This window comes from Protomyctophum parallelum (genome assembly GCF_964188405.1).
Source record: "Protomyctophum parallelum genome assembly, chromosome: 23".
In the NCBI taxonomy this organism is placed as follows: Eukaryota; Metazoa; Chordata; class Actinopteri; order Myctophiformes; family Myctophidae; genus Protomyctophum; species Protomyctophum parallelum.
Window position 1 is genome coordinate 21766807 of NC_139715.1, and position 17186 is coordinate 21783992.

The 17186-nt window shown below is 43.3% G+C and overlaps 1 protein-coding gene across 1 annotated transcript in view; it reads right to left on the reverse strand.

Moving 5' to 3' along the window:
- The window catches only part of tmem198ab (transmembrane protein 198ab), a 59875-nt gene that overhangs the window by 12207 nt on the left and 30482 nt on the right, over positions 1 to 17186 (reverse strand). The window contains exons 2-3 of the mRNA XM_083758676.1: positions 2389 to 2739; positions 601 to 881 (exon numbers count right to left, since the gene is read on the reverse strand). Of these exons, the coding sequence (XP_083614802.1) occupies positions 601 to 881; positions 2389 to 2563 (456 nt within the window). The 5' untranslated portion in view covers positions 2564 to 2739. The remainder of the gene's footprint in view (positions 1 to 600; positions 882 to 2388; positions 2740 to 17186) is intronic.

The window sequence follows — 17186 nt, forward strand, 5'->3', positions numbered from 1 at the left end:
CTGTTACCACCTTCAATAATAATGATAATAATAGTCTTTAATGTCTCCACATCATATTAGTTTTTTGTCATGGACACTTGTACAAAACATTAATAATTCTACTCGAGTTGGAAGCATTAAGACCCATTTTAACCCTCAATGGCTTCCTTTCTGAAAAATAACGACATTGTAAAAAGATTCACGCGTTTAGATATTCTATTTACAATGAGATGCGGACGGGAGCTGGTGCCACTTGGACCCGGACGTAACGTAGGACTACAAAATGACGTCGGACTTAAATACTGAATAGGGACTGCTCCCGTCGCCAGTTGATGATGTCATCATATGCCCTATGGAACGTATGGAATGCATATGCTAATTAAAAACAACGAAATAACTCTTAAGGTTAATATGAGCATCAAAGCAATTCTTTTAAATACTTTTTTATTCTAGTCTAGTATCTGTCTACTCTAGTCTAAATAACATGCCGTCTTTTTTTTGTTGCCTTGGCATACCCCTGCAAGGTCGTCGAAGCTATAGGGCAAGTGCTGTAATAAAGTGCTACGTTAACCAGCCATGATAAATACGGTTGTGACATTCTAAATGTGTTGCGTAACGCACCCAGACGGAGCGTGGCGGGCTGCCCGACAGCTCCTCCATGCCCACCAGGCAGGCGAGCGCGCACAGCAGGCCCAGCAGCACGCCCACCATGAAGAGGCCCACGCTGCGCACCAGCATGGTCACCAGGCCGCACAGCGTGCCCACGCCCAGGCCCACGCCGGCCGCCGCCTCCGCGCTCAGCTGGGCGTCCAGCACGCGCTCCTTGTAGCACAGCGTGAAGATGACCACCGAGCCGAACATCAGGCCCGTCAGGAAGAGCACCGCCTTGAAGCAGCGGTAGCCTATGGGGGGGGGGCGAGAAGAGGAGAGATGAGTTGGATAGGCCTATTCATACTCCAGTTTTAGGTGATAAGGTGACCACCGAAAACTACAACATGACGTCACGCTGCGGTGGTGAGCGACTCGCCCAAACACGTCTCTCTGTTTTTACAAACCACCGTTTCAGTGGTCACCTCATCAGGCCTTAAGTTTAGACTTTGTTCTTGGCCCCAAAGGGGATGTTTCATTTTCACAGTCTGTTCAACCTCTAGGAAGGAACAGTGTTGATTTCGTCAACTAAAACTATGACGAAAAATGTTTTTCACTGACGAAAACTAAATGAAAGCTAAGCTACGATGACTAGAACTTTTGACTAGAAAATGTTGTCAATAAATAAAAACTAGACAAAAATGTTATGGAGGGATTAGTGGAGCAAAGATCCAGTAGAACTAAGTCGTGTGTATGTGTATGTTTTCAGCACGCAACCAAGTGTGAAATCATGCATTACGACGCCATCAAGGCCCACCAAAATACATTTTAGTAGATTCGTCATCTGAATTTCTTTTTACCTTTAATTTAAAAGAAGGCTATGACAAACTAAATAAAAATTGCTGTCAAAATGCCTAGAAACACACAAGGAATACATACATACATCACAACCTACAGTAAAATAATGTCTAAGATATAGCAGGAGAGGAGAGGTGGTTACTTTTTTAGAGACAATTAAAAGGTGTAGTTTCCCACACCCACACACACACACACCCCCACCCACAAACACACTACTCTTTTAATCCCCTTGGTTACAACAGAGAATACATTTGGCATTAGAAAGCCATAGCAGGACAAGAGGGATAAGGGAGGGAAAAAAAGGCGAGAGACGCAAGAAAACAACAAGGCAGCAAGATGGAGTGTTTGTCGAGTGAAAAAGAGCGAGAGAACAACAGAAGCGGAGAGAGAGTCATTGATAGATGGACGTATGAAGGTGTTTAACAGGTTGACAACAGGGCAGACAGAACGTGTAGAGGTGAGACAGAGCCCACGCAATGTGGGAAGAATAGATATCCGCTGTGCATGGAAGAACAGGGGAGGTACAGAGCAGATGTTGTGACATGATTGATGGGAAAGAGACAGAGAGAAAGAGAGAGAACGGGAGAGAAAGTTTTAAACATGACATGTGAGAAATGAAGATAATGATACAAGAGCAAGAAAATTAGGCTAGGATGAAAGAAAGAGAGATTGAGAGAGAGAGAGAGAGAGAGAGAGAGAGAGAGAGAGAGAGAGAGAGAGAGAGAAAAGTATGGGTATATGCAAAATGTACTCCCCTAAATGTGTTCCCTAAAACATTGGTATAAAACAATGGGCACGCATAAAATAAAATAAAATCCATAAAGTATAAAATGATTTGCCCTCCATAAAAAAAAAGGTTACATTATTGTCATTGCTCGCAAGATTGGTGATCCGACGTGCTACTAGGAAAATATGCATGTTTTCGCAAAAACCTTTTTTTTTTTAAATAAATCACACACTCACCGAAGAAGCAGTAGATGACTCCAAACAGGCAGCACATGGAGCACACCACAGACGGCACCACTTCGTAGCGCCGGCCCGAGTCCTCGCAGCCGTCCAGCCGCTCGCGCAGCAACTCCTGGCTGGTGGGAGAAGAGGACATGGCCAGGGCCAACATCTCCACGGTGGAGGTGGTCATAGTGGGCGATGATGGAGGAGAGGACAGGACAGATGGAGAGGAGAGGAGAGGCAGAGGAAGATGGATGGAAGGCGAGGAGAGAGGAGGACGATAGGAGAATGAGAGGTGAGGCAGGGGACGGGGAGGGGCGGGGGTTAGGGGATGCTATGGGGCGACGTCCGACCACGAGGACACACCTGCGTGGAGGGATTGAGCGGTGAGAGGAGAGGGGATGAAAGGAGGAGAAGGAGAGGGAGATAAGGGGGAGACAAAAAGAGAACGTTAGGTTCATTTACAGACATCCGATTCCATCCAGTGTGATTCATGATGACTAGAGAAAGAAACACTAAGGTGGTCTTTACGAGAACGGTGTTCATAGGAAACAGCTAAATAAAGTATCGTTTGCTGGGGTCCCTTTAGACGAGAACAGCGTTTTGGGGAGGTGAAAACTGAAAATGCAACAAAGTGAAACCACCTTCCAGAGTGGAAATCTTTGAGAACGTCGTTTTTACAAGTCTCCGTGTAAACAGGCAAAACGACGAATCCGCAAAACTTATGACATCATGGCTCATGTTGGCTCACAACGCATATGTTTATTACATTGATGCAGAGCCATATATATGATATAATGGAGTTCCTACAATGAACAAGCCAGCTTCCTCCTCGCCTACAAAGCGCCGCTCATCAGCGATGGTGAATGTAAACTGTGTGAGAAATTGTGAAAGACGGCAGCAGCATTTATGTAGCCTAATGTATTATAAAATATATAACCATCCCGTGGCGCGCTCTGCCTGCATGCTCTGTGCTGCCTGTCAGCCTGTTTGTCACCTCGATGTGTTAGTAGAAAGCAGGCATCGAGCGACGGCCACAACCACACAAAGAAATGAGAACGGGCCTAAGAGGGAGACGCAGAGAGACACAAGCATGCACGCACACACACTCAGAAAGAGAGCGAGGCAGAGAGACAATAGAGTTGAAAATGAAGGGCCAGCCCCTAACTGTCTGGACCGGCCTGAGGTTTGGCCCGACCAGATTAATTAACACAATGTTAGGCCCGAAGACCCGATCCGCCCCATCATTTTGGGGTAGTCCTTGCTGCGGAAAAGTTTGAGAACTACTGATTTAGAAGGCATTTGTAGAATGGGCCTCAGGTCTCAATGGGTTAAGAAAACTGGTTGTCTTGAAAGGATTTTTGTGTCAACGTGCACAACCACGCACATGAAACCAGTCACATGAAAAGTCGGCCTGGTGTCCAGTTTACGGCCAGGCCTACTGGTATTGGTGATAGAAATGTTGACCACATTAGCAATCAGCACTCTACAGAGGGAGGATTACAGTGTGGCGGAGAAAAAGTAACAAAAGAAGTACCCCTCTGGGCACAGGTCTCAACCAGGCCAGGTCAGGTTATTGTGGCCTGCTGGTGGCACTACTATACTAGGCCAATGTGAAAAGGGTGCCGTTTCTTCTTTGATGGCAATTTGATGATTTGAGGCATTTTGTTCCAAGTGTTTAGCAAAAATCCACCTGTTGGTGGCGCTATAACAGAAAAGGGTGGGATTTATTCCTTAGCCTAGTAGGACTAGGAAAGTGCATGAAAAATGAAGTGAAAAGGCCGGCAGCTAAAGTAAATTGCATGCTGCGTTCATGAGTTGAGGCTTTTTGTCCAATCCTGCAAAACTTTGGAAGCCAATGTTAGCCAATTAGGATGGGATATGAAATGTTAGACAATTAGGATGGGATATGAAATATCGGACAGATCCGTCTTGAGCACATGACTATAGAGATACTGTGTATCCATGTGTGTGATTTTTGGGCAGAATCTGGAGTAGTAATATAAAAAATGTGGCCTCTTGGTGACGCTATAAAAAGGCAGATGTGAAAAATGCAGGTCAAATGTTTTTCCTTGGCCTTTAGGGAGTGTGCATGCAACGTTTCAGATCGGTGCAGTTATAGGTCAATTTGGGGCAGAGGTTCGTCGTTGGCATCCAGGGAGTGTGTGTGCAAAGTTTGGTATCGACCAGGTTAACGGTGCCGGAGGCGGAGATTAGCTGGTAACGGACGGACGGACGGACGGACGGACGGACGGACACACACACACACACGGACGGAGGGCAAAACATACTCTCTCCCAGAGGAGAAACAAAAAGGGTATTTTGTAGTGCTCCCCGTAGGCAAATTAACACCTCTGCCTTTGACTCATGCTATTAAAAGCATTTGACCCATCCTATTAAAAGTGCTGTGCCCGCCCCGGAAGGTCACACGGGGAGAAATTTCGACGAGGCTCATTGTTTTGCAGATAGGGATGTCTCGACACAAAGCTTGAGTAGCTCGGCTGGGATCAAACCAGGTGCCTTCCCATTCCCAGATGGCCACTTTGACTTCTGCTGCCAAGTAAAGAAGTGACATGACCGATTCACCTCATTTAAACCCATACATTACAATACAAGAGTTTCGGTTTCCTTACTAAAAAAGTACCAGGTGGTGATACCCACTACTACCTCGGTTCAGTCCAGAGTTGTCCCACAAGTGGTTAACAAATGGGCTCTGTGCACACCTATCCCTGAACATATCAGACTAGTTTCGTTAGCCCAAACCACACCAATAATTCGCCTTGCAGGGGTGCATACTTAGTTTAGACTAGTCATTGGTTAGACATGGGTTAAGGTTAGGTTTAGATGTGCTGCCCCGTGGGAGGTTAGGTTTAGGGTGAGGGTTTGAGATAGGTTGTAGTTGTAGGACTAATGACTGGTCTAACCAATGACTAGTCTAAACCAAAAACTGTCTAAACTAAGTAATGCACCCGCCTTGCAACTACTTGCAACCATTTTCTCCAATGGCAGTTGCAAGCAGTTGCATTGGTGTGGTTGACCTTAAAACTGATATAGTTCATTCTGCCTTTCAATCATCATGCAGTATGCATTATGTTGAAAAGTCTATATTTGTCAAAATCAGGATACGGTTCACACAATTGTTTTATTTTTGATCAATTTATGTAGAGCATGTCGTGCTCTACATCGACTGAATGAGAAGAAAAGATTTGATCAAAAACAAAATAATATTTTACAGCTTGCTTATATTAATGTCATCAATCTGTTTGGTCATTGTCAAGTCGTTTGTGTTGATTTCAATCACATTATTAGACTGCTATACCGGTCAGTCTAAGGGCAGTGAACCCACAACTGTAGGCAAACAGTGACATGGTTGTTGTAATTTTAAAGCAATGTATTCATGCCACAGATGTCTCTCTACATGGTACATGTATCATCACGTCCCGACAAAGAAACCCGGGTTGAAACGCTGGCTCATTAAACACTTATGTGCTTTCGTCTTTTAATTAACTGCACACGTAATAAGGGCACTTGTTGCTGGAGGTATTTATTTTATTTATGTCAGGAGTTCTAAATAAAATCCAAACGGGAAGACGACATGCAACTAGAAAAATGATCTTTACTAGAACCACCGAACAAAGCCTCACCAACAGTCTGCTGTCTCTCACACAGACACGCGCATACATTGCATATCACACACACACACACACACACACACACACACACACACACCTGAAAGGGTTAAACAGCAGATGTTTTAAAAATGGGAGCTAAAACTTCCTATCCCGGCCTGACCCCCCCCATCTCTCCTACACAGAACTCGTCTCTTTATTAATAAGCATTCAGAGCACGTTCCATTCCAAGGACATTTATCAAAGCACAAACTGTGTTAAGAGTGAAGAATCAGCTGCTAAATGGACTTGTATGGAGAGCAAGAGAGAGAGGGAGAGAGAGAGAGAGGGAGAGAGAATGAGAGAGATAGAGGAGAATTATGCTAAATTGTTATAGTTTCGTAAGATAGTTTTCTCTCTAAGTTGCAATGCAACACAGCTGTTGTTTAGACATTTATATTAAAAATGTTATTGCGCATACATTGTTTGGATTGTTTTGTTCCACTTTTGCTTTGGTAATGAAAACGTTTTCTCATGCCAATACGGCGTTTTTAGAATATTAATTGAGAAAGACACCAAGGGTACATTTTTTGAATCTCAAGGGCAACATTTACACTAAGTATTTTACAACCTACAGTGAGAACAGAATAATAAGTTGTTGCTTTCTGCACGTGACAATTGCCCTCGACCCCTCGTGCACAGTGAGGGCAGATGTGTGCATGCATGCATACCTAAACACAACAGTGTTTGCACTTTTAAACACTCCAGCCACAGTCCAGCCCAGAATCAAACCTGACGGAACAAAAGCTTCCATTTCTACACCACCGGCATTACACAACCCAAAGCGTGGAGGACTTTGCCTGCATGTTCCGACCGCTCCGGAGCCACATCGGATCCACTCCTTTTCCTGTCTTCCCCGTTTCCCTCCATTCTTCTATGTGGGCAACTTTGATGATGAAGAGGGCCACTATATTTCCACACTCGCTCCAGATGGCCACATTGCATATATTATATATATTGTTGGGCAGAAATCGCTCATAATCGACAAGCTCAAAATGTGCCGCAGTGCGACGCGTGTCGCAGTGTGACGAGTTTCGAGCTTGTATTTTTGCAATATTTGGAGTCCTGAATTATATATTTTTATAATTTTATAATTGGAATCCTGAAAAGTAAAAGTTTAAGTTAATTTCAAATAAATTTAGTTACACTTCACGAACTTAAATACAAATACATTGGACATAAAAAAAGACAATAACATTTTAATAGGAGTCATTAAGCTACTAATATAGTAATTAAAGCGGGTCATGACTCATGTTTGGAATTGTAACAGCTGAAATCAATAATATATATATCAGTATTCCGATGTTAACCTGCGGACAGCATTAAGTGAAGGTGGGGCCGCCAGTTGCCCATGTATTGCTCTATGTTCAGGGTCAGGGTCTCTACTTCCATTCATGAATCTTCAGGGACAGGGTCTTTATATATTTCTAGGTTTCTAGATCAGAGAGGTTACATAACTCCTACTGTATGGAGGTCACGAGTCACTGCCGTTTTATTCAAGAATTCATTTCATGCCTCCATCTCTCGCTCTCACACTCCCACACAAACAACCCCCCTGGGTTCTATGTTAGCAGCGGACATAAGGCAGAAATGCATAAAAACTGTATACTGCTTATCATTGAAAGATTAAATAATGTTATCGCACACTGCATATTTTCCCCAACATTGTGCAGCCCTAGTGTGGTAAGCATCAGTTTGATTCATTCGTTATCACACAGATAGGTCCTGTGGGAATGTGTATGTGAGTGTGACAGAGAGACGAAAGCAGGTAGTGTCGGGGAGGAGCAGACGTGTGAAGTCCTCGTGTGTACGAGAATGAGAGACAAGCTGTGAGAAAGTGAGTGAAGAGTACCGATAGATTGAGACACATAAATCACATAAAAGCATGAGGGCAGCCGCCGGGCCACAAGAAGTTTGAAAAGAAGCAGGATGAGACAGGAGAGATGACACGCCACGTTAACGTAACCCCAAGAGTGTGCAAATGGGACCAAGTCAAGTGGACCCATTTGGTTATAGGTTGTTAATATCGGTCGTTTATGACCAATAGCCCAATCTGATCACCTGGTGGATCAAAAGAGGCGTTTGCCCAAGAGAAAGCAACAGGGCAGGTGTTGTAACAAAACAACATAGTACAGTGCGTCATGGTGTGTATGTGTGTGTGTAACCTTAAACCTATTCTTAAAATGTGTGCGTGCATGTAACCTAGCCAACCTCTCTGGAGGATGGTGCAGGCCGCGTCTGAGATAAACAACACAAGACAGCGAGCACTATGAGCAAAGCCAGTGCTCCCTCCCTCAAGCCCCCAACATCCTGGAAGCTATATGCTACAAGACAGGGTGTCAAATCACAGTCCAAAACCGTTTGCTGAATCTCATGTGGAGGGAATCCGAAACTTCAGACGACACACACGTACTCCATCTCACTAGGAGAGATTTCACAAAGCATATTTGCATCTCGTAACAAGATACTCCCTCTTCCTGCCGTGGAAAATCGATACGGCCCTGCTTGCAGTGGTGATAAGTAAGTTTACTTAAAAAATAAGAAAGGAAAGGAAAGGAAAGAAAGAAAGTAGAGTAGTGGCTCAGGGTAGAGCAGCCGGATGGGAACCGCAAGGTTCCCAGTTCGATCCCGGGCTCCCCCAGAGATAAGGTCATTACACACTGGCGAATTAGCGACGCGATGCGAATAAGCGATCTGAAAATGCGAAATATTGCATGTTGCAGTTCGCCTGCGAATCTCTGCAAAATACGACACCAGAGCGAACAAATAAAAGCGAAAACGGTCGCATTTTCGCACATTCGCCACTGATGTGGAAGCTTGCATGGACTTCAATAGTTTATTTTTAAATGCGAATTATTCAAACGAATATATCGCGTCGCCAATTCGCCAGTGTGTAATGACCTTTAGTGTCCAAGTGTCCTTGAGCAAGACGCTGAACCCCTAAATGCTCCCGACGTGCAGGTTGGTGCCGTGAATGGTTTCCTCCACCAAGGCATCGATGTATGGGTGAATGTAATTGACAATCTACTGTATGTAGAAGTGCTATATAAATTATAAATGCATCATTTACATTTTTACTGTATGGAAATGGAGCCATTTGGTTTCATTTTACACTCAAGAGTTACAGATCTATAAGGGTCCATTTGGTTACCAACTCTCCATCATTTAGCTGAGAGACCCCCTGGAACCCCCTCAAGGACCACTGCTTGTGAACCACTGCCCTACTTGATCATACTGCAGTGTCACACAAAAGCATCAAAAGTGGCAGATCTTCGTGCAGCGTTTTACGCTTGTAGATCTGCAATTTCTGATATTTATTTTTTGAATCCTGAAAAGTAAATGTCTTAAATTTGGACATAGGAGGCTTCCACCCGACAGATGATTTGCATAGCACTATAACACGCACACACAGTGTGTACTGTGATGAATAGCCCACATAAACCACTAGAGCACACACATTATTGCACACATGATTCATAAAGAGAGACACACACACACACACACACACACACACACACACAACCCACAATACATACATATTAATCATATTAATATTCCCCTGGCCCAGTGAGGATTAGTAGTAGTTTGTTGATTGCCCCGGCAGAGTGAGGGAGGTTGTGTTGTGTGGCGTGCGAGGGTATTCGCATGCAGGGGCAGGAGGGGGAGGAGGGGTTCACGTTAAGCCGTTTATACTGTAAATCAAAAATGTTGCAGCAGTTTGTTTTTTTATGTTCACCATGGCTCATCCTCTAAAAATACACAGAGAGAGAGAATGTGTGAGTGAGAGAGAGAGAGAGAGAGAGAGAGATAGAGAGAGAGAGAGAGAGAGAGAGAGGGGGGGGCGAGCAGGGCCAGGAGACGGAGAAATGAGATGTAATGACTCTTTCCCGCATCTTCGTCCCCCGTCGTCTCTTGCTTCCTGTCTGTTGTCATGACGATGGCAGGGATGCTGACTGACTGACTGACTGCCGTGTCGGTTGGTTCCCCGGATCCAGGAACCTGACCAATGACGGAGCGGGCCAAACCCCCATAGCAACAGTCTGTGAGCCAATCAGGGCCCCCTCCCCCACGTCTGCACTGTGTGTGTGTGTGTGTGTGTGTGCATTGGGTTTCTGGTCAATTGATAGTGTTGCGGCGTCCTGCATTCCCTGTTGGAATCGTCTAACAGCTAAGCAAATAGCTCACAATGTAATATAGATCCTTGTCCCCACACACACACACACACACACACACGCACACACTTGCATTTGAGTCCAGAAGAGAGGAACACAGAAAGAGACAATGAGATCAGTGCATCAGACCCAGACCTCATACAGTCTAGTGTGACAAGATGTGATGCAACATCAGATAGCATCTAACCTCTGCCTATTTCAACCTATATACAGGTTACAGACCCCTCCTTCAAACAGTGTGATTCTCTTTTTAATGTCAAGGACCCCTGGTGGTCCCTGGACCTCATGTTGGGAACCAGCCTATATATTCAAAATCACGCTTGTCTGAAGTGAGCGGTGCCTTTTATCATGCCAACAATGATGTATCATGAACAAACTGCCTAAAACGTCACACATAATCATCATCATCAATTTTCGACTGCAGTCGAGATCATGGATTTCACAATGCCACGCCAGACTTCCCGGTCCTTCATTGCCATCCCCAGTTCCTGCCTACTGATGCATGTGTCCCTAGCGATGACATCAGGGAACGACAGTTTTTTACCTCTACCTTCTTTCAGCGATTTTCTTAGTTTTAAGGGTAAATGTTGTAGAATTGCAATATTACACTCGAGGGTGTGGTTTAACGTGATTATTGCCACTTCAGTGATGCTTGCGGAACTCGACTACGTCTCGTTCCTTACCGCATCACTGTCGTGGCAATAATCACGTTAAACCACACCCTCTTGTGTAATATTGCTTAATTAGTCGATGGGTGGCTCTTTCAAGACTTTGCGCTCTCATTAGAAGGCGGGTGTAAGTGCCATCCAACTGTCACACATAACCATGAACAAACCAATATACAGGGTATACTAATGACTTCGGAGAGATAAAGAGATCTCCAAATATGGGCTCAAAAGGGACACAGACAGACAGGTACCCAAGATAGGTGTGAGGGCCACGTAAGAGGGCCAAACCTCTAGTCTTATTTAATGTTAATGTTCCCTGTATGATGATTTGAGGGTTCCACTATTTGAGGGAATACAAAACAATACAATACAAAACAACAAAATCCTGAACTATTCTGGGAAGATGGTGAGAAGTTAGAGTGGATATTTAATAATGAAATATTTAGGAGCACAGTTTGTTTCTAGAGCCTGGAGTAGAAGACAATCTCAGCTCTTCAAGTAGGTCCATGTGTCTCCTGTTACAGGCCTAAATGATTTAGATTTTATTTCATGATGTATATTATGTAATCTGCCTTGTAAGAATCGTGGGTGTAAATTTAGTATTCACCTGATCATTGTTTGCAAACTGTCATGTCGGTTTATTGTCCTTTGTCATTGTTTATTGTAAACTGTAAAAATATGGACTTCTTCAGAAGCATGACACTTAAATTAAATAAAGAATCAATCATAATCTTCATTTGTCGGAGGACAACTGGTTTTGCAGTAAGACAATAAAAATACAAAAATCCTACATACCGTATGGTGAATTAAACGGGACTGAATGTAGCAAATGGCACGGCAGTGCTCTTAGCATCCAACCAACCCAAAAATCATTATTCAAAAATCACAAGAATAGGTTTTTAATTTAAATCCATATACAAGAATAAAGTGCTGAATAAAATCACAATTAATTTACATATAGATTAATTCTCAACTTTGAATGAAATTGAGGAGCGGAACCTACATAACTCGTTCTAATGTTTGCCTCGTTGTTAAAAGTGCCCCGAGCGAGCGCTGAACTCTGTAAGAGTGCATTCTTCCTTTGATGCACAAGTTCCTGGAACGCCCTTCAACACACAGACTGAGATTCTTCACACTCTGGAAGACTTCTGGACTTTGCTTTCCAGCAGTGTTGTAGTATTTACTCAAGTACAGTACTGTACCTTTTGAGGGGTGCTAGCCCCTTCTATGCCCAGCTTTGTGTGAACCCCATAGCGATGATTTGATTGGCTGAGCACGGAATGAGAGGATAAAAAAGGAGGACAGAAAATTCCACTACGATTATTTGAAAACTTTAGTTAGTTATTTGTTATTTATAAAAAAAATTCCATTTGAAAATAGCTGATCTACAAGGTCTCACGATGCGACGAACTTTTTTTTATACAGTTCATTGAAATTTTGTAACCGCAATCAGTGGGCACTTGAATACATCTTCTTTTGACAGTTGACCAAAAATGCAATCTGGGAAAAGAATCTGAGAGAAAGAGGAAAAACAAAATCACTTCCGGTTCATTTGCGGTTGTATCGGTTAGCAACCTAGAACCATGAATACGTTGGCAAAGAGCGACATCTACCATAAACCACTGAAAAGACCACGTGACGGAGAGCTCCGTCATCGGGGTGAAGCATTGGATTAGACATCACACAGATATATTGTTTTGATTTCCCAGCTCTGACCTTAGTTTGATAAGGAGCGCTTGGTTTGATCCACAGCAGCACACACGCCTCTCTTCCACCTCATTAACCCTTGGTCTGACAGAGAGCCTTGCCCTTGTCTTATGTTTTTATTTCCCTGCAGTGAGTTCCGTCAGGGCCACCCACACAGCTCGACCCAGGCCGCAAACTAGGCCAACCCATTTGTACAATGACATTTCTTTTACTCTTTTGAAAAAGGACAGAGGGTAGAGTAAGCCCCCGCCTCCCCCCCATGCACCTTTTGTGCACAGGGGAGCTGACAGGGGGCTGAGACAGAGAGACGTATGCAGGAAGGAGATACCTCCAGGTATTACGGAGGGAGCAGTGATTACTTACTGTAAGTAAAAGTATCAATACTGCAATGTAGAAACAAGTATAAGTTGGGTAATCAAAATGTAAAATTACAAATATTGGAATCAAAATGTACTTAAAGTGCCAAAATGAAAAGCACTTGGGAGGTTGGCAAAAGGGCCTTTCCGTGTGGAGTTTTCATGCGACAAAAACATGCAGTTCCTGCCTGGTCTCTAAACTGCCTGCCCCTGGCCAGATGGGGCACCTGATGGAGGGGAAAGGAACTGGTTGGAATAACGTGTTCCTTCCACGCGCTACGTCCAACTCTGTCAGGTGAAAAGAAGCAGCTTGGACTACTCATGCATAAAAGGAAGCATGAGGTCAGTCCCGTTGCTCTCCCTAGGTTGGCAGAGGAAGTGTAGCGCCTAGGATTACATTAGATAATTGACACTGCGTGACAAAATGGGTTGCAATATTATGGGATAAAAAAAAAAACCTGGCCCTTAAATCTAATTTATAATTTGTGGTATGGCAGTGTTTAATCTTAAAATAACTAATAACCGAAAATAGCCGATCTACTAGCTCACAACAACACATGCGTGGTGCGCTTCCATATATAATAAGACATGCTGGCTTCTATGGAATTAAATCAGCCGTGGCAACTAAGAACGTTAATCCATGACAGTCCCATAGTCCCATATGGTTGCCCCTCTGCAACCTGACAACACCAGTGCCCTGGACTCAACTTTCCCTGACCGTCTCGCTCGATTACAAGAAGCTGTCTTCTGGACGAGGCGAGTCACGGTGAGGTGAGTTTTGGAAATGGTTTGTTGCACACAACACGAGTGAGCGAGCAGCAGACACAAAAGGCAGAGACACGTCTCGGCTGCTCCTGTCCTCGGCTGACGTCAAAGTCTGAGCACGGCAGCAGCCGCCGCGAGCGAACGAACGCTGAATGTAAGAAATGAGTTTACCTCATGAATAAATCAAGCAACGGCTATAAATACACAACTTTAACTCAGCAGCATTTTCTTTTTCTTTTAAAGGAGACGTGCAATGTCAAATATGGACCTACATAATGGCAGCCAGTCTGCATAGAACAACATCAATCTAGTTCTCAAACGGATGCCGTTTCATGATTCCTTGTGCGTGCCGTGTTCAGCGTCCAGAGGACTCCATTCCTGCTGCTCCCAAAGTTAATTTACCGTAATTCGTAAAACGCTTTGACATGTGTGACCTCATCAGGTATATAGTTTAACAGTGAGTATACAGCATCGGTTCTCAAAGTGGGGTCCGGGGTCCCCCAGGGGTCCTTGGGGAGGTTCCAGGGGATCCCCAGAAAGAGGTTAATATAGTGTCACAATCATTTTAACCACTTTAACCTTTTATACTTTGGCTATTAAAAAATAGCAGATATAAAAGTTCATAGTGCGCTCTAGGAGCTTGTAGATCTGCTATTTTTCTAAAATCTTGAAAATTTAGATTTATTTTTTACTCAAATGAAATATTTGCTTCTGGGGTTCCCTGGAACGACATATTTTCCGATGGGGTTCCTTGATGAAAAAGTTTGAGAACCACTGGTTCTGACAAAGACCACAGAATTAACTTTGATTTAACGTAAATCGCTCATCCCTTCGATTCCCCTGGTTCGCGGAAGTAATTTCTCTATGGAGAATAACATGGGCTCATATGAGCGTTGTGGTCCAAAAATAAACAAGCTGCCTCGGCATTATTGTCGGGGAGGTGTCTCTGTATCGTTTGCAACAGTCAGTCACTCATATATTATGATACAGTCTGTTTCTAGCGAAAATGTAACTAATTCAGTAGCAGTAACATTAGCGTTTTCTCTCAGTCAGTTGATTCTTCATATCCATATGAGTGAAGCGGCCGGGATGATTTGTTTATTTTTCAAACACAGTTCTTATATGAGGCGATCTAAAAAAACCCTATGGGGATTACAATGGAAATAAAGAAATACATGAACTTGTGTATTGACGCCCTCTACTGAAAGTGACGTCAGACTTCGGTGCGCTATATCAACTTTTCCATGTCAAGGACCAGCAACATTATTATGTATTTTTCCGGAGCGCCCCGCCATCTCAAAATAATTTGTTCCAGGGACCCCGAGTTGTCCATGAGCTAAAAACGAAAATATTTCACATAAAAAAGTTCATGATTTAAAAGAAAATAGCAGCAGACCTACAAGCTCATATTTAGTGCGTCACTTCGAGCTTGTATATCTGCCGAAGTATAAAATAATGATTAAAGTGGTTCAAATCTAAAATGACACTTTTCCGGTTTTCAATGTGTTTAATGTCTGGCCTGCGGTTGTTGCGTCTACATTTTGGTTCAATCCCACGGATGAAGACACCAGTCGGCCCGGGGTTTATTCGACACAAGCGCTTATTGTGTGCATGATGTGTGCGGTACGGGTAGGACCAGTAATCACACATTGCCCTGAGATCATTTCCCCCCACTATGTTCTGAGATTAACATGATGTGTGCGGTACGGGTAGGACCAGTAATTACACATTGCCCTGAGATCATTTCCCCCCACTATGTTCTGAGATTGTTAGATCAGTGCTTTCCATTGCTTTTATATAACCACTCCCCATCTGCCAATACTTGACAAAACAAACAAACAATTAAAGACTGTAAATGCAGGCCATTTATGACTGCTTCCATCCAGGTACGGATTTAATGATGCCGTCTGGAAAACTGCTGCTCAACACCAGTAGTGGAAAATATACTGAAATGTAAGTAAAGTAGTAAGAATTAAGTAAAAATGTCAATACTGCAATGCAGAGAAAAAGAATCCCGCACACTGTCTTCACTTGAGTTTAGATTTTATTGAGCAACGTTTCGGTCATCAGACCTTCATCAGGCATCAGATGCCTGATGAAGGTCTGATTAATGAAGGTCTGATTAATGAAGGTCTGATTAAAAGCTTCCTACGGAAGCTTTTAACATTGGTCCGGTTCCTATAGCAACGCCCCACCGTTCCAACTATGGGATTGAAAATATATTCACAGTGTAAAGCAGTTGAAAGGAGGATTTTCAAACCTAAGTGGGATTCTAGGATCGCCGTCCTGCCGTCTGCCATCCACATTTCAGATTTAATTTGTGCCTTTGTACCGTGACGCTGCTGCCATGTAAAAGCTTCTGACGAAAGGTAAAGAGTGTGTGCGTGTTCCAATAATACTATAGTGTGTGCAGCGAGTGTGTGTGTGTGGTGTGTGGGGGGGGGGGAAACTCCGACTTTTAAAGTGAACGAGTATGCTGGCACCTGGAACTGGGGTTTATGCTAACAGCTAGCGGTAGAGATAGAATTAAAAGTACCAAAAGTAAAAGTATTCACTATTCATTGTGCAGCATGTCTAATTTTCTAGTTATGAAATGTACAAATGTTTTTAAAATAGCAGATCTACAAGCTCACAATGCGGCTACATTGTGAGCTTGTAGATCTACCAATTTTCAAACGGCTTCAATGTTACTGTAGGGCTAAAATGGGTAATGCACGTTTTGTAATAATTATCAAAATGTAACTAGTAACCACACATTTTCAAATAATTGTAGTGGAGTAAAAGTACAATATTTGAGCCTGAGCTGTAGTGGAGTAGAAGTAAAAGGAATTGCAAATACTCACATAAACTACAAATACCAAAAGAAAATGACTTACAAACAGTGCTTAAATGTACTTAGTTACTTTCCACCACTGCTCAAGACTGCAGCAACTGTTTTACATTTCATTTTCCACCAGCTGCAGCCAAGGATCCCATCCCTTAGGGTCATGAAATGGACATGAAGATGGAACGGGACAAAGGATTAGACTAGGCCAGGCGTAAAAGCAAACAGGGATTTCATTCAACCTAATACTTTTAAAAGAAGGCAGACGCACGCCTCAAAAGGTTAGTGATAGCCAGGCGCGTATAGGACAAACAGAAATGTTCAGAAAGGGATCTTTGATATCAAATATCAAAGAAAAGAGCTTGCGCACACTGTCTGGAATCTCTCTTTATTAAACCCATTCTGGACAGGAACCCCTTTTGGTGTTTTAACTAAGCATTATGTTATACTTTAGCTATTGGAAAATATATTCTTTCAGAGCAAACGTTTTATTTTATTTCGACGTCAGGACTAAATGGGTTAACCCATTAAGACCTGAGACCGATTCTACAAATGTCTTGTAAATCCTAACAGTTCTCTGAAAAATCAGTGGTGCTCAAAACGGTTTCATGTCAAGGATCCTACTTGGGAACGATGCAAGTTGGGACTATGCA